Raw genomic sequence first — 18,789 nt, forward strand, 5'->3', positions numbered from 1 at the left:
TATATATATATATATATACATGGGAAAAAAAATTAGACAAACAGACAAAAAAATAAATAGGTAATCAAAATAAACAGGTATACCAGCGTAACGATGAAAACATGTACATGCAGGCTATGATATGTCTATGGAAACACGCACCTTTCCACTGACATCACATCATACTACCATCCTGTATGCCGACTGTCCAATCAGCGACCGAGAGGCGGACCAATGCCCGCACCGCTGTCCAATGAGCGGATAGCGTGAGCTCTGCTCACCGTCGCGTCACTCCTGATTTGTGGGTTGAACCGTGGAGGAGGCGGGATGTAAAACCACCGAATCTGAAGTAGTGCGTGTTTCTCATTATCATAAAATATTCATCAGCATCCACCCGACTGTCTGTGAACAACTTATCATGAGTTACAAAGGTAACTCTTTGTTTTGGACCATAGGACTTATTTTTGGAGTACCTGAGAAACAACAAAAAGAGTAATTTGTAGCCTAATTGTGTAGTGATTTTTCTGTCAGTCCAAAGATAACCTCTTCCTCAGCAGTGCTTTTACCGTCGAAGTTTATTTTTATATATGATTATTTTGTAATCCAAAAGATGTGGACTTTCCTGGGAATAGCCAGCTTCACTTACCTTTATAAAAATCCAGCACAGTCTTGACTTGCGCTCACAGAGAGATTGTGGTGGCTGCAGTCTTATTTCTCTCAGTCGGGCTCCTGTTATCCTATTTTAGGTATTTTCACAGCCAGAAGCTGCGAGTCTCTCGGTTGTTTCATTTGCCTCTGAGTCTCTTGTCTTATTTACCCGTTATCAACCATTTAATCCCCCAAATGTCGTCACAGAGGAGCGAGGAAGCAGAGAACAAGTGTAAAAAGGTAAGAAAACTCATGTCAATCCACGTTAACCTAAACAAAGAATACAAAGACAAGACATAAAATTGCCACATAGCCATTTAATTAATTGTTCCTATATATTTTCTATTTTGTGATATGGATGTGCATATGTATATATATATATATATATATATATATATATATATATATATATATATATATATATATATATATAATTGCCACATAGCCATTTAATTAATTGTTCCTATATATATTCTATTTTGTGATATGTATGTATGTGTGTATATATATGTATATATATATATATATTCTATTTAGTGAGTTTAATCTTAAATAGCTGTAAATGTTTATTTATATTTATAAATCCAAAGAGACCTAGCTCAGAGAAATATAGCTACTAATTTGATTAATTCAAAAAAACTGTATATTTTGCAATATTTGCCTTACAGTACAGTTCAGTTTGGACTTTACACTGTGCGTAATGAGACTGCCATTGTTTCCAGAGCCGGAGAACAAGGAAAAGAGTAGACACAGAGTCCTCTGCCTCACTGAGTGCCTCAGCAGGTGGCCCCTCAGTGGCCCCCGAGCCAGATGTGGTAATAGTTGGGGCCGGGGTGCTGGGCTCAGCTATGGCAGCCGTCCTAGCTCAGGACGGAAGGAGGGTGACGGTGGTGGAGAGGGACCTGAAGGAGCCTGACAGGATAGTGGGGGAGCTGCTGCAGCCGGGAGGATTCAGAGCGCTCAAAGAGCTGGGACTGGAAGGTCAGTGACAGACGCTGCTGCCATCAGTGACCTGCAAACATACTCTGAATATACAAATCAGTAGGAGCCTCTGTTCCTTTTGTACCAGCCTCTGGGACGTCTACACTGCATGAACACACATAAAGTTAATTTTACATGAGAGATCTCTGTTTGTGCTCTTCTCACAGAATTGGAGTGGGCAGGGCTCATTTGTAAAAGGTAGTATTTCCATGGACCAATCAGAGTTAACAATATTTGAATCAAAATGTGGTGACAGTTGTTTGGCTGTTTGCTTTTGTCAAATGTGACCCACACAGTCCTGATGTCGCAGGTAATTAACTCTTAACTCTGATTGGTGCTTATGTAGTCTTAAACATGAAACACATTTTTCAGAAATTCTTATAGTTTAAAATCACGAGAGTGACCGATTTTCAAATTCTTACCTGCTTCTATTTGTGTATCCCGCTTTTTTCCCCTTTATATATATATATATATATATATATATATATATATATATATAGTACATATATTTGCGGGGCTCATTTCACTTTTATTTGGCAGCGGGCAGTGTAGAAATATGATAGAAAGAAAGAGGCTGGAATCAAACTCTTTTTTTTTTGCATGCACTGTAGCTTTGGAGGACCAAATCCACCATCATTAAAAATAAATAAAAGACTCAGTAGATAAATAAATACGTGAAATATTAAAGAAAGGATAATAAATAAATAAATATGCACTGACATAAAAAAAGAATGAAATGTATTCATTATTTCAGGGTTCATTTATTTTCATATTCATTTTTTTCTCTTTACATTTATTTCCCATTTTATTGATTTTTCTATTTTTTCCCTATGTATTCAGTTATTCTTCTATTCATTTTGTTTTTCCAATGACCCTGTTTTAATGAGGGGGCTTGTCTCCATGTGTCGCTTAACAGATTAATTGACATGAGAGATTACAGATCAATTTTACCTCTCCGTTGCCCCATTACGAGCAGATTTGGTCCTCCATATGTACCAAGTGTTGTCTTGACGAGGACATTCTGTATGAAATGTTGGCTTTCATTTGCAGTCATCTTACCATTACACTTCATGAAGTGTCAGAGTGCCCCTGACATTTAAAACAACAATATTAACATTATTTTTGAATGCAGCAGTTCCTCAAACTTCACATCCCAAATAAATGTGCAGAACTCTGAAAACCCTTTTGATTTGATCATCTAAATAAGAAATTCATCCTGCCTTACTTAGTCAGTGTAAATTGTATGCATCTAAGTGGGTAGTTGATCTGTGCCAAAAACTATTTTTACAGCACATTTCATGAGTCAGTGGCAGAATATTCATAGGGACTACAGTTTATTGTACTGTAGTTTCCCAAAAAATATAAGTGCACCAATATCAATGCAGCAAAAATAGTCGTATATTTTGTGATATGTATGCTGTGTCCCTTTTTCAAAATTTTCATCTTGCAGGTGCAATTTGTTGTTTAAAATGTTAAAACAATATAATGGTTTTCAATGAAACCCTTTAAATGTCATATGTTTCAATTTTATTTCTACTCACAACATATAATAAAAAAAAATCCCCCCAAAACTTCCCTTCAAAACCCTTTAATGTTTAGATGTTCAATTCAAGCTGTGTTTACAGACAAGATCAACATAATAAAATGACAGTAATCCATATGACAAAATGATCCGTAGGAAAGAGAGAGGAGGAGCAACGCAACAACAATAATGACAGGAATGACAATAATGATGGAATGGTGCAGCCATAAACAATATGGAGTCATGGGTTCAAAGGTCCAGTGTGTATGATTTAGGGGGATTTAGTGGCATCTAGTGGTGAGGATTGCAGATTGCAACAACCTGAATTTTCTCCCACATGTCAACTCCCAACTAGCATTACTTCAGCGTTCAATTTTCAGGAGTTATCCGCAGAGTCTACTCCAACACAAATAGAGATTAAAACCAGTAAAACACTAAATAAAGCAGTTCCACGTTTTCAAACACTGCTGCCCACAGAGGGAGTGCTAAATACAGCGGCCGACGGAAAAACCTGACTGGCTCTTTAAAGAAGCTAGTGTTTGGTTAAACTTGACCTTTTAAATGTTTCACTCAGTCATCATATCAGATTCATGTTCCGTTTTGTCTGCATGCACTGAATCACACATACAAAATATAAACACGCAGACTGAGTGGATAATGACTCTGTGCTGTGAGACTGTAACCTGTTGCATGTGATTGCCCTCAGGTTCAGTGGAGGGTCTGGATGCCCATCTGGTGCACGGCTATGTGATCCATGACATGGAGAGCAGCACAGAGGTGGAGATCCCTTATCCTCAGTTGGAGGACAGCATCCACTGTGGACGTGCTTTCCATCACGGTCGATTTATCATGGGTCTGAGGAGAGCCGCCCAGGCCCAGCCAAAGTAAGTGGAGTCATAAAAAGAGGCCATGTGCCAACTGAACTGGCTGATTGGATGACATTATTTTTGACATTACAGCACTGAAAGTTAAAGTGGAAAGGAGTGTTATTAGAAATCTGCCGTTCACATGTTGCTCATTTATCCTGCCCTACAAGGCCAGACTACATTTTGTTTTACCACATTTTATATTTCAGGTAGTTTAGTGCTTTTCAGACTTTTCATGTACACCTTACACAATCAAAAATGATTTGTTAAATGTAATACAATATTTTAAACAACCATCAGTAGTTTACTAAAAAGCCTTTAAAAGGTTTTGTTTGAAGGAAGAGTAAGGATTTTTTTTTATCGGGGTTGTATGGAATACTAATCCATAGATAGTATATAACATACACAGCAGATGACAGTTGGCAGTCTGGAGAAGCAGGCAGACACAGAAGCTAAACAGTGCACTCTTTAGGGTGGGGGGCCGCATTAAAACAGAACATTCTTCACCCATAAAAATTAATATTAGTTTCAGTGTATGCTATATTAAAAGTAATTTTACCACTCTGTCAGGCAGCCACTCCGAGGTGGAAAGCTGTTAATGGCCTTAGCTCCCCATTTTGTTTTCAAAGCCACCAAACTCCATTAAGAAAAACAGTAATTTTAGTTTGCCGAACATGAGAGCTGTTGCTCTACCACTGATTTGATCAGTTGTTTAGTTTGTGTTATTGTGTGACTTTGGTAAATCTGAACCAGTCTTTTGAAATGCAAAGTCACATGATAACACGAACAAAATGACTGATCAAGGCAGCAGTAGAACAGCAGCTCCTGTGTTCAGCAATGTTAAGTCACTGTTTTTGTATTGTATTAAGTCACTGTACATGGAGTCTGGCTTTGATGAGAGTGACACAACAACTTAATTTTCTTATTGGAAATCCCGGTCTGACGTTAAGATAAGGCAGTAAAATTGCTCTCAATATAGTATATACTTCAACTGATATAGATTTTATGGTAACTTAAATACACATTGTTGTTAAACAACCCAATGTAGGACATTGCCTAGCTTACCTGTTGGAATCCAGCCTTCTCCACACTGGAAGCAGGCCAACTGACATCTGTTGTATGTAATATAATTTCTATGAAAAGTAACCCATATAACCCCACTTCAATAAAAAAACTGAACTGAGCTGTGTGACCATATGTTAAATAGGCATTTATGGTGTTTTAGTAGCTTTTTCTTGTCATGTTGCCTTTGCTGTTCTGCCATGTGAGGGCGATGTCACTAACTGCTTATTGTGCCCCCCAGTGTCACATTCGTAGAAGGCACCGTGACCAGTTTGCCGGAAGAGGAAGGTTGTGTAACTGGAGTCCAGTACAAGGATAAAGAAACTGGAGACATCAAGGTGAGAAGAGGAAACTGTGCTGCAAGTGAAGAGCGTTATATTATACTTTACAACCTCATGGAAAGAGATGTGATGACTGTGTGAACCTGTGTCCTGTAGAAAATTCATGCGGCGCTGACTATTGTGGCAGATGGCTGTTTCTCCAAATTCAGAAAGAGTCTGGTATCTGGAAAAGCTCACACCTCATCACACTTTGTTGGATGCCTTATGAAGGTAAGCACCATCCAGCGTTATTGCTGAATGCACTGAAATGACTAGTTCATCAGTCGATTAGTCAATAAATTCTTTACTTTATAGTAACTAAGCTAAGGGAAAGTGTATTAGAGTATATATTTTATTAAGAAATGTGATAAGAGTAAAAGTGAAAGTTGGCAGAAAAATAGAATATTTGTACGACATACTATGACATTTTCATGCTTTTCTGGATGACTTCATATACTATGACTTTTTTATGCTATTTTGAACAACATGTTATTCTATGACTTCTAAATCTTTTGGATCACATACTATACTGTGACATATTTTTGCTATTTTTGAGGACATACAGTACTATGACTTTCCTATGCAATTTTGGACAACACAATATACTGTAAATATTTTGTGCTATTATGCACGACATACTTTACTGTGACTTTTTTAGGCAATTTTGGATGACAAATTATACAATGACTTATTTGATATCTTGACGATGACATACTATATTATGATTTTGTGTTTGCAGTTTTGGACAACATACTATACTATGAGTATTTGTGTAATTTTGATGACATACTATCCAATGACGTTTTTATGCTATTTTGGTTGACATACTATACTGTGACTTTTTTTATGTAATTTTGAGCAACATACTATACCATGCATTTTTATGCAACTTTGGACAACATACTTATCTATGAATTTTTTATGCTATTTAGGACTGCTTACTGTACTATGACTTTTTTATGCTTTTTTGGATGACATACTATAGAATGACTTATCTTATGCTATTTTGGTCTACATACTATATTATGAATTTTTCATACTATTTTGGATAACATACTATACTATGACTTTTTCAAGGAAATTTTCAGCCACATACTGCTATGACATTATTATGGTATTTTAGATGACATTTTCATGCTAAGGCTAAACTTCAACTATTTTATGGAATATTGGATGACATACTATGACTTCTTTGATATCTTTTGGACGACATACCATACAAGGACTTTTTATGATATTTTTAAGGACAAACTGAAGTATAACTTTTTTTTTGCATATTTGCAAAACAATCTCTACTGTGATTTTTTTTTTTTTTTTTTATAGTTTTCAGGTTGACATACTCAGGACTACATACATGTAGCTGTGTTCAAAACAGTCCCCTATCACAGATAGAGTGCACTATGTAGTGTGTTTGCCATTTTGTAGTGGTGTTCGATTTCTCAGCAGTTAATTCCATCCACTAAATAGTGCACTGTAAAATACCCACAATGCACTGCAAATTTCAGTGTACATACGATGTACCCTACATTTAACTCCCGTATACCACAATGCAAAGTGGCTGTGTATTACCGGGGGAGAAAAATTCCAACGTAGTGTCAGAAATCTCATTTGTTATTCCTATATAGTGCACTATTTAATACGCACTATATAGTTATTAGTGAGTGAATGAAAGGGATGGTTTCGAACACAGCTTATGACTTTTGTATGCCATTTTGGATAACATACCATACTATGACATGTTTATGCCATTTTGGACCATTGTGGACGACATACTATATTATAACTTTTCTCTGCTATTTCTATGCTTTAGACAACATGGTGAACTATGGCATTTTTATGCCATTTTGGACCATTTTGGATAACATAGTATACTATGACTTTTTTATGCCAATTTAGAGGACATAGTATACAGTGACGTTTTTATGCCATTGCGGACGACATACTATTCTATGACATTTTTGTGCTATTTTGGACCATTTTGGATGACATACTATCACTATTTTTGCCATTTTGTACAACATCGTATACTATGGCGTTTTCATGCCATTTTGGACAACATAGTATACTATGGCGTTTTCATGCCATTTTGAACAGCAAAGTTTACTATGACATTTTTATGCCATTTTGGATAACATACTATACTCTGACCTTTTTATGCCATTTTGGACTACAAACAATGTTATGACGATTTTATGCCATTTTGGACGACGTACTGCTAGGACGTTTTTATGCCATTTTGGACCATTTTGGACCGCATACGATACTATGATTTTTTTATGCCATTTTGGACGACATACTATATTATGACATATTTATGCTATTTTGGACCATTTTGGATGACATACTATACTATCACAAAATTTGCAGTTTTGTACCATTTCGGACGACATAGTATACTATGACGTTTTTATGCCATTTTGGATGACATAATATACTTTGATGTTTTTATGCCATTTTGGACGGCATACTATACTATGACATTTATATGCCATTTTGGATTACATACTATACTCTGACGTTTTTATGCCATTTTGGACAACATCCTAAAGTTTGACTTTTTCAAACCTAAAAAAAAGCAAAACCAAAATAATCATTCATTAATCGTAATCGAGGTGAAAATGTTCAATTAATCGTGATTCTGATTTTAGGTATGAGGTTTGGACCTATGCTGGGAGGAAATTTTAGCAACTGGACCCCTTTGAATTTTAGTTGAATACCCCTGGTTTAGTATGTTAAAAAACGCCAAATTTGACATCTCAAAAAAATGGCCTAAAATTACATATTATAGCTTGTAGACACGTGGTAAAGTACACAAAGTGGAAACAAAGCTCAAATAAGGCCAAAAACGTCATAATTTAGCATGTCGAAAAAATGACCGGAAACGCCGTAGAATAGCATGAGAAAAAAAGTCAAATTTGACATGTCATAAAAATCACTGAAAATGACATACAGTAGCTTGCAGAGATGTGTTGTATTGTACAATATAGAAAGACAGGCCCAAAACATCATAATTTAGCATATAGAAAAAATGACCACAAATGCCATAGTTTAGGATGTCAAAAAACATCAAATTTGACATCTCAAAAAAAACCTGAAAATGACATATTATAGCTTATAGAGATGCATAATAGTATACAAAGTGGATAAAAAGGCCAAAACAGGCTAAAAACATCATAACAAAGCATGATGAAAATGGCATAGTATAGTATGTTGAAAAACGTCAAATTTGACATATCATAAAAATGGCTGAAAATGACATATTATAGCTTGTAGACGCTCTTCATAGAATACAAAGATACAAAGGCCACAAAAGGCCAAAAAAAAAATCACAATTTTAGCATAATGAAAAAATGATGGAAATGATGGAAAATGCCATAGTATAGTATGTCAAAACACATCAAATTTGACATGTCAAAAAAAATGGCTGAAAACAACATATTATAGCCTATAAGGTCGTGGCATAGCATACAAAGTGGAAAAAAGGCCGAAAGAGTCATAATTTAGCATGTTAAAAAAATGGCAAAAAATCGCATACTATAGTATGGGGAAAAATGTCAGATTTTGACATGACCCAGAAATGGATGGAAAAGACATATTATTGCCTGTAGAGTCCTGTCATAGCATACAAAGTGGAAAAAAGGCCAAAAAAAATCATAATTTAGCATTTCAAAAAATGGCAAAAAATCACAAAGTATAGTATGGCGAAAAATGTCAAATTTTGACATGCCCGAAAAATGGCTGAAAATGTTATAATAGTGGGTGGAAAAAAAAGGCCAAAAAAGTCACAATTTAGCATGATGAAAAAATGGCAAAAAATCGCATACTAAATTAAGGCGAAAAATGACAAATTTTAACATACCCCCCAAAAAGCTGAAAAGAACATATTATAGCCTGGAGAGTCGCGTCATACAAATAATACAAAGAATACAAAGTGGAAAAAAAGGCTAAAAAAGTCATAATTTAGGATGTTGAAAAATCTGCCAAAACATTGCATACTATACTATGGCAAAAAATGTTAAATTTTGACATGGCCCAAAAATGGCTGAAAACCTCATATTATAGCCTATAGAGCTGCATCATAGCAAACAAACTGGAAAAAAAGGCTAACAAAGCCATAATTTAGTATGTTGAAAAATGGCCAAAAATCGCATACTATAGTATGGCAAAAAATTTCAAATTTTGACATGCCCCAAAAATGGCTGAAAACAACGTATTATAGCCTGTAGAGTCACGTCATAACATACAAAGTGGAAAAAAAGCCAAAAAAGTGAAAATGTCGCATGTTGCAAAAATGGACAAAAAACACATACTATAGAATGGCAAAAAATGTCAAATTTTGACATACTCTAAATATGGCTAAAAACGACATTATAGCCTTTAAAGTCGCATCATTGCATACAAAGTGGAAGAAAAGGCAAAAAAGTCAAAATTTAGGCATGGTGAAAAACGGCCAAAAATCGCATACTATAGTATTGCCAAAAATGTCAAATTTTGAAATACTCTAAAAATGGCTGAAAACAGCATCGCCTCATTGCATACAAAGTGAAAAAAAAAATCCAAAAAAATCATAATTTAGCCTGTTGAAAAAACGGCCAAAAAACACATACTATAGTAAGGCAAAAAATGTCAAATTTTGAAATGCCCCCAAAACGGTGGAAAACAACATATTATAGCCTGTATAGTAGCGTCATAGCAAACAAGTTCGAAAAAACGGCCAAATACGTCATAATTTAGCATTTTCAAATACCTGCCAAAAAGTTGCATACTATAGTAAGGCGAAAACTGTCGAATTTTGACATACTCTAAAAATGATGGAAAACAGCATATTATAGCCTGTAGAGACGCGTCATTGCATACAAAGTGGGAAAAAAAGCCAAAAAAGTCATAATTTAGCATTTTGAAAAAACTGCCCAAAATCGCATACTATAGTAAGGAGGAAAATGTCAAATTTTGACATACTCTAAAAATGACGGAAAACAGCATATTATAGCCTGTAGAATCCCATCAGAGCATACAAAGTCGAAAAAACGGCCAAATACGTCATAATTTGCATACATACCCAAAATCGCATACTATAGTAAGGAGAAAAATGTCAAATTTTGACATACTCTAAAAATGGCGGAAAACAGCTTATTATAGCCTGTAGAGTCGCGTCATTGCCTACAAAGTGAAAAAAAAAGCCAAAAAAGTCATAATTTAGCCTGTTGAAAAAACAGCCAAAAAAACGCATACTATAATAAGGCAAAAAATGTCACATTTTTAAATGCCCCAAAAATCGCGAAAAACAACATATTATAGCCTGTAGAGACGCGTAATAGCATACAAAGTGAAAAAAAAGCCAAAAAAAGTCATAATTTAGCCTGTTGAAAAAATGGCCAAAAAAACGCATACTATAGTAAGGCAAAAAATTTCAAATTTTGAAATGCCCCAAAAATGGCGGAAAACAGCATATTATAGCCTGTATAGTCGCGTCATAGCATATAAGTTCGAAAAAACGGCCAAATACGTCATAATTTAGCATGTTGAAAAACCTGCCAAAAATCGCATACTATAGTAAGGCGAAAAATTTCAAATTTTGACATACTCTAAAAATGGCTGGAAATGACACATTATAGCCTGTAGAGTTGCGTCATTGCAGATAAAGTGAAAAAAAAGCCAAAAAAGTCATAATTTAGCCTGTTGAAAAAACGCCCCAAAAAATCGCATACTATCGTAAGGTGAAAAATGTCAAATTTTGAAATGCCCCCAAAATGGTGGAAAACAACATATTATAGCCTTTAGAGATGCGTCATAGCATACAAAGTCGAAAAAATGGCCAAAGACATCATAATTTAGCATGTTGAAAAACCGGCGAAAAAATTGCATACTATAGTAAGGCGAAAAATTTCAAATTTTGACATACTCTAAAAATGGCGGAAAATAGCTTATTATAGCCTGTATAGTCGCGTCATTGTATACAAAGTGAAAAAAAAGCCAAAAAAGTCATAATTTAGCATGTACAAAAAAACGGCCAAAAAGTCGCATACTATAGTAAGGCGAAAAATGTTAAATTTTGAAATGGCCCAAAAATGGTGGAAAACAGCATATTATAGCCTGTAGAGTCGCGTCATAGCAAACAAGTTTGAAAAAACGGCCAAAGATGTCATAATTTAGCATGTTGAAAAACCTGCCAAAAATCGCATAGTATAGTAAGGCGAAAAATGTCAAATTTTGAAATGCCCCAAAAATGGCAGAAAACAACATATTATAGCCCGTAGAGACACGTCATAGCATACAAAGTCGAAAAAACGGCCAAATACGTCATAATTTAGCATGTTGAAAAACTGGCGAAAAAATCGCATACTATTGTATGGCAAAAAATTTCAAATTTTGACATACTCTAAAAATGGTGGAAAACAGCTTATTATAGCCTTTAGAGTCACGTCATTGCATACAAAGTTGGGAAAAAAGCCAAAAAAGTCTTAATTTGGCATTTTCAAAAACCTGCCAAAAATCGCATACTATAGTAAGGCGAAAAATTACAAATTTTGACATACTCTAAAAATGGCTGAAAATGACACATTATAGCCTGTAGAGTCGCGTCATTGCATACAAAGTTGGAAAAAAAGCCAAAAACGTCTTAATTTAGTTTGTTGAAAAAACGCCCAAAAAATCGCATACTATAGTAAGGGGAAAAATTTCAAATTTTGAAATGCCCCCAAAATGGTGGAAAACAACATATTATAGCCTGTAGAGACGCGTCATAGCATACAAAGTCGAAAAAACGGCCAAAGACGTCATAATTTAGCATGTTGAAAAACTGGCGAAAAAATTGCATACTATAGTTTGGCAAAAAATTTCAAATTTTGACATACTCTAAAAATGGTGGAAAACAGCATATTATAGCCTGTAGAGTCACGTCATTGCATACAAAGTAAAAAAAAAGCCAAAAAAGTCTTAATTTAGCATTTTCAAAATCCCTCCAAAAAGTCGCATACTACAAAAAATGTCCAATTTTGACATACTCTAAAAATGATGAAAAACAGTATATTATAGCCTGTAGAGTTGCGTCACAGCAAACAAGTTCGAAAAAACGGCCAAATACGTCATAATTTAGCATGTTGAAAAACCTGCCAAAAATCGCATACTATAGTAAGGCAAAAAATTTCAAATTTTGACATACTCTAAAAATGGCGGAAAACAGCTTATTATAGCCTTTAGGGTCGCGTCATTGTATACAAAGTGAAAAAAAAGCCAAAAAAGTCATAATTTAGCATGTTGAAAAAACGGCCAAAAAATGCATACTATAGTAAGGCGAAAAATTTCAAATTTTGACATACTCTAAAAATGGCTGAAAATGACACATTATAGCCTGTAGAGATGTGTCTTTGCAATGGTGAAAAACAGCATATTATAGCCTGTATAGTCGCGTCATAGCAAACAAGTTCGAAAAAAACGGCCAAAAATCGCATACTATAGTAAGGCGAAAAATGTCAAATTTTGACATACTCTAAAAATGGCGGAAAACAGCTTATTATAGCCTGTATAGTCGTCATAGTATACAAATAAGTTTGAAAAAACGGCCAAAGATGTCATAATTTAGCATGTTGAAAAACCTGCCAAAAATCACATACTATTGTAAGGCAAAAAATGTCAAATTTTGAAATACTCTAAAAATGGCTGAAAATGACACATCATAGCCTGTAGAGTCGTGTCGTTGTATACAAAGTGGAAAAAAAGCCAAAAAAGTCATAATTTAGTTTGTTGAAAAACGGCCAAAAATCGCATACTATGGTATGATGAAAATTGTCAAATTTTGACATACTCTAAAAATGGCGGAAAACAGCTTATTATAGCCTGTAGAGATGCGTCATTGCATACAAAGTAAAAAAAAAGCCAAAAAAGTCATAATTTAGCCTGTTGAAAAAACGGCCAAAAAAACGCATACTATAGTAAGGCAAAAAATGTCAAATTTTGAAATGCCCCAAAAATGGTGAAAAACAGCATATTATAGCCTGTATAGTCGCGTCATAGCAAACAAGTTCGAAAAAACGGCCAAATACGTCATAATTTAGCTTGTTGAAAAACCTGCCAAAAATCGCATACTATAGTATGGCAAAAAATTTCAAATTTTGACATACTCTAAAAATGGTGGAAAACAGCATATTATAGCCTGTATAGTCACGTCATTGCATACATAGTTTGAAAAAAGCCAAAATCGTCTTAATTTAGCATTTTCAAAATCCTGCCAAAAAGTCGCATACTATAGTAAGGCAAAAAATGTCCAATTTTGACATACTCTAAAAATGATGGAAAACAGTATATTATAGCCTGTAGAGTTGCGTCACAGCAATACAAAGTCGAAAAAATGGCCAAAGACATCATAATTTAGCTTGTTGAAAAACCTGCCAAAAATCGCATACTATAGTAAGGCGAAAAATTTCAAATTTTGACATACTCTAAAAATGGCGGAAAACAGCTTATTATAGCCTGTATAGTCGCGTCATAGCAAATAAGTTTGAAAAAAAAGCCAAAAAAGTCATAATTTAGCCTGTTGAAAAAACGCCCAAAAAATCACATACTATAGTAAGGTGAAAAATGTGAAATTTTGAAATACTCTAAAAATGACAGAAAACAGAATATTATAGCCTGTAGAGATGTGTCTTTGCATACAAAGTAAAAAAAAGCCAAAGACATCATAATTTAGCATGTTGAAAAACCTGCCAAAAATCGCATACTATAGTAAGGCGAAAAATTTCAAATTTTGACATACTCTAAAAATGGCGGAAAACAGCTTATTATAGCCTGTAGAGATGCGTCATTGCATACAAAGTGAAAAAAAAAGCCAAAAAAGTCATAATTTAGCCTGTTGAAGAATCGGCCAAAAAAACGCATACTATAGTAAGGCAAAAAATGTCAAATTTTGAAATGCCCCAAAAATGGTGAAAAACAGCATATTATAGCCTGTATAGTCGCGTCATAGCAAACAAGTTCGAAAAAACGGCCAAATACGTCATAATTTAGCTTGTTGAAAAACCTGCCAAAAATCGCATACTATAGTATGGCAAAAAATTTCAAATTTTGACATACTCTAAAAATGGTGGAAAACAGCATATTATAGCCTGTAGAGTCACGTCATTGCATACATAGTGGGAAAAAAAGCCAAAAAAGTCTTAATTTAGCATTTTCAAAATCCTGCCAAAAAGTCGCATACTATAGTAAGGCAAAAAATGTCCAATTTTGACATACTCTAAAAATGATGGAAAACAGTATATTATAGCCTGTAGAGTTGCGTCACAGCAAACAAGTTCGAAAAAACGGCCAAATACGTCATAATTTAGCATGTTGAAAAACCTGCCAAAAATCGCATACTATAGTATGGCGAAAAATTTCAAATTTTGACATACTCTAAAAATGGCTGAAAATGACACATTATAGCCTGTAGAGTCGCGTCATTGTAGACAAAGGGGAAAAAAAGCCAAAAAAGTCATAATTTAGCCTGTTGAAAAAACGGCCAAAAAAACGCATACTATAGTAAGGCAAAAAATGTCAAATTTTGAAATGCCCCAAAAATGGTGAAAAACAGCATATTATAGCCTGTATAGTCGCGTCATAGCAAACAAGTTCGAAAAAACGGCCAAATACGTCATAATTTAGCATGTTGAAAAACCTGCCAAAAATCGCATACTATAGTAAGGCGAAAAATTTCAGATTTTGACATACTCTAAAAATGATGGAAAACAGCATATTATAGCCTGTAGAGACGCGTCATTGCATACAAAGTGGGAAAAAAAGCCAAAAAAGTCATAATTTAGCATTTTGAAAAAACTGCCCAAAATCGCATACTATAGTAAGGAGGAAAATGTCAAATTTTGACATACTCTAAAAATGACGGAAAACAGCATATTATAGCCTGTAGAATCCCATCAGAGCATACAAAGTCGAAAAAACGGCCAAATACGTCATAATTTAGCATGTTGAAAAAACGGCCAAAAAGTCGCATACTTTAGTAAGGCGAAAAATGTCAAATTTTGACATACTCTAAAAATGGCGGAAAACAGCTTATTATAGCCTGTAGAGTCGCGTCATTGCAGACAAAGTGGAAAAAAAAGCCAAAAAAGTCATAATTTAGCCTGTTGAAAAAACAGCCAAAAAAACGCATACTATAATAAGGCAAAAATGTCAAATTTTAAATGCCCCAAAAATGGCAAAAAACAACAGATTATAGCCTGTAGAGACGCGTAATAGCATACAAAGTGAAAAAAAAGCCAAAAAAAGTCATAATTTAGCCTGTTGAAAAAATGGCCAAAAAAACGCATACTATAGTAAGGCAAAATTTCAAATTTTGAAATGCTCAAAAATGGCGGAAAACAGCATATTATAGCCTGTATAGTCGCGTCATAGCAAACAAGTTTGAAAAAACGGCCAAATACGTCATAATTTAGCATGTTGAAAAACCTGCCAAAAATCGCATACTATAGTAAGGCGAAAAATTTCAAATTTTGACATACTCTAAAAATGGCTGAAAATGACACATTATAGCCTGTAGAGTCGCGTCATTGCAGACAAAGTGGAAAAAAAAGCCAAAAAAGTCATAATTTAGCCTGTTGAAAAAACGCCCAAAAAATCACATACTATAGTAAGGTGAAAAATGTGAAATTTTGAAATGCCCCCAAAATGGTGGAAAACAACATATTATAGCCTGTAGATATGCGTCATAGCGTACAAAGTCAAAAAAATGGCAGAAGACATCATAATTTAGCATGTTTAAAAACTGGCGAAAAAATCGCATACTATAGTTTGGCGAAAAATTTCAAATTTTGACATACTCTAAAAATGACAGAAAACAGAATATTATAGCCTGTAGAGTCGCATCATTGCATTCAAAGTGAAAAAAAAAGCCAAAAAAGTCATAATTTAGCATGTTGAAAAAACGGCCAAAAAAACGCATACTATAGTAAGGCAAGAAATGTCAAATTTTGAAATGCCCCAAAAATGGCGGAAAACAGCATATCATAGCCTGTATAGTCGCGTCATAGCAAACAAGTTCGAAAAAACGGCCAAATACGTCATAATTTAGCATGTTGAAAAACCTGCCAAAAATCGCATACTATAGTAAGGCGAAAAATTTCAAATTTTGAAATGCCCCAAAAATGGCAGAAAACAACATATTATAGCCTGTAGACACGCGTCATAGCATACAAAGTTGAAAAACGCCAAATCGTCATAATTTAGCATGTTGAAAACTGCCAAAAATCACATACTATTGTATGGCAAAAAATTTCAAATTTTGACATACTCTAAAAATGGTGGAAATGACAGCTTATTATAGCCTTTAGAGATGTGTCATTGCATACAAAGTTGGGAAAAAGCCAAAAAGTCTTAATTTGGCATGTTGAAAAACCTGCCAAAAATCGCATACTATAGTAAGGCGGAAAATTTCAAATTTTGACATACTCTAAAAATGGCTGAAAATGACACATTATAGCCTGTAGAGTCGCGTCATTGCATACAAAGTTGGAAAAAAAGCCAAAAACGTCTTAATTTAGTTTGTTGAAAAACCTGCCAAAAATCGCATAGTATAGTAAGGCGAAAAATGTCAAATTTTGAAATGCCCCAAAAATGGCAGAAAACAACATATTATAGCCCGTAGAGACACGTCCATAGCAAATAAGTGAAAAACGGCCAAATACGTCATAATTTAGCATGTTGAAAAACTGGCGAAAAAATCGCATACTATAGTTTGGCAAAAAATTTCAAATTTTGACATACTCTAAAAATGGTGGAAAACAGCATATTATAGCCTGTAGAGTCACGTCATTGCATACATAGTGGGAAAAAAAGCCAAAAAAGTCTTAATTTAGCATTTTCAAAATCCCTCCAAAAAGTCGCATACTACAAAAAATGTCCAATTTTGACATACTCTAAAAATGGCTGAAAATGACACATTATAGCCTGTAGAGATGTGTCTTTGCATACAAAGTGAAAAAAAAGCCAAAAAAGTCATAATTTAGCCTGTTGAAAAAACGGCCAAAAAGTCGCATACTATAGTAAGGCAAAAAATGTCAAATTTTGACATACTCTAAAAATGACAGAAAACAGAATATTATAGCCTGTAGAGATGCGTCATTGCATACAAAGTAAAAAAAAAGCCAAAAAAGTCATAATTTAGCCTGTTGAAAAAACGGCCAAAAAAAACGCATACTATAGTAAGGCAAAAAATGTCAAATTTTGAAATGCCCCAAAAATGGTGGAAAACAACATATTATAGCCTGTAGAGACGCGTCATAGTATACAAAGTTGAAAAAATGGCCAAAGACATCATAATTTAGCATGTTGAAAAACTGGCGAAAAAATCGCATACTATAGTAAGGCGAAAAATTTCAAATTTTGACATACTCTAAAAATGGCGGAAAACAGCTTATTATAGCCTGTATAGTCGCGTCATAGCAAATAAGTTTGAAAAAACGGCCAAATACGTCATAATTTAGCATGTTGAAAAACCTGCCAAAAATCACATACTATAGTAAGGCGGAAAATTTCGAATTTTGACATACTCTAAAAATGGCTGAAAATGACACATTATAGCCTGTAGAGATGTGTCTTTGCATACAAAGTAAAAAAAAAAGCCAAAAAAGTCATAATTTAGCATGTTGAAAAAACGGCCAAAAAAACGCATACTATAGTAAGGCGAAAAATTTCAAATTTTGACATACTCTAAAAATGGCGGAAAACAGCTTATTATAGCCTGTAGAGATGCGTCATTGCATACAAAGTAAAAAAAAAGCCAAAAAAGTCATAATTTAGCCTGTTGAAAAAACGGCCAAAAAAACGCATACTATAGTAAGGCAAAAAATGTCAAATTTTGAAATGCCCCCAAAATGGTGAAAAACAGCATATTATAGCCTGTATAGTCGCGTCATAGCAAACAAGTTCGAAAAAACGGCCAAATACGTCATAATTTAGCTTGTTGAAAAACCTGCCAAAAATCGCATACTATAGTATGGCAAAAAATTTCAAATTTTGACATACTCTAAAAATGGTGGAAAACAGCATATTATAGCCTGTATAGTCACGTCATTGCATACATAGTGGGAAAAAAAGCCAAAAAAGTCTTAATTTAGCATTTTCAAAATCCTGCCAAAAAGTCGCATACTATAGTAAGGCAAAAAATGTCCAATTTTGACATACTCTAAAAATGACGGAAAACAGCATATTATAGCCTGTAGAGTTGCGTCACAGCAAACAAGTTCGAAAAAACGGCCAAATACGTCATAATTTAGCATGTTGAAAAACCTGCCAAAAATCGCATACTATAGTAAGGCGGAAAATTTCGAATTTTGACATACTCTAAAAATGGCGGAAAACAGCTTATTATAGCCTGTAGAGATGCGTCATTGCATACAAAGTAAAAAAAAAGCCAAAAAAGTCA

General features: G+C 34.4%; 1 protein-coding gene across 1 annotated transcript in view; it reads left to right on the plus strand.

Moving 5' to 3' along the window:
- Positions 1-361: 361 nt before the first annotated feature.
- sqlea (squalene epoxidase a) overlaps positions 362-18,789 on the plus strand; it is a 38,968-nt gene continuing 20,540 nt past the window's right edge. The window contains 6 exon segments of the mRNA XM_088083897.1: positions 362-629; positions 632-867; positions 1,350-1,608; positions 3,837-4,014; positions 5,300-5,396; positions 5,496-5,609. Coding sequence (XP_087940023.1) covers positions 590-629; positions 632-867; positions 1,350-1,608; positions 3,837-4,014; positions 5,300-5,396; positions 5,496-5,609 — 924 coding nt within the window. The 5' untranslated portion in view covers positions 362-589.

This window comes from Plectropomus leopardus, chromosome 11 (assembly GCF_026936395.1).
Source record: "Plectropomus leopardus strain MGB_pleo_1.0 chromosome 11, ASM2693639v1, whole genome shotgun sequence".
Lineage (NCBI taxonomy): Eukaryota > Metazoa > Chordata > Actinopteri > Perciformes > Serranidae > Plectropomus > Plectropomus leopardus.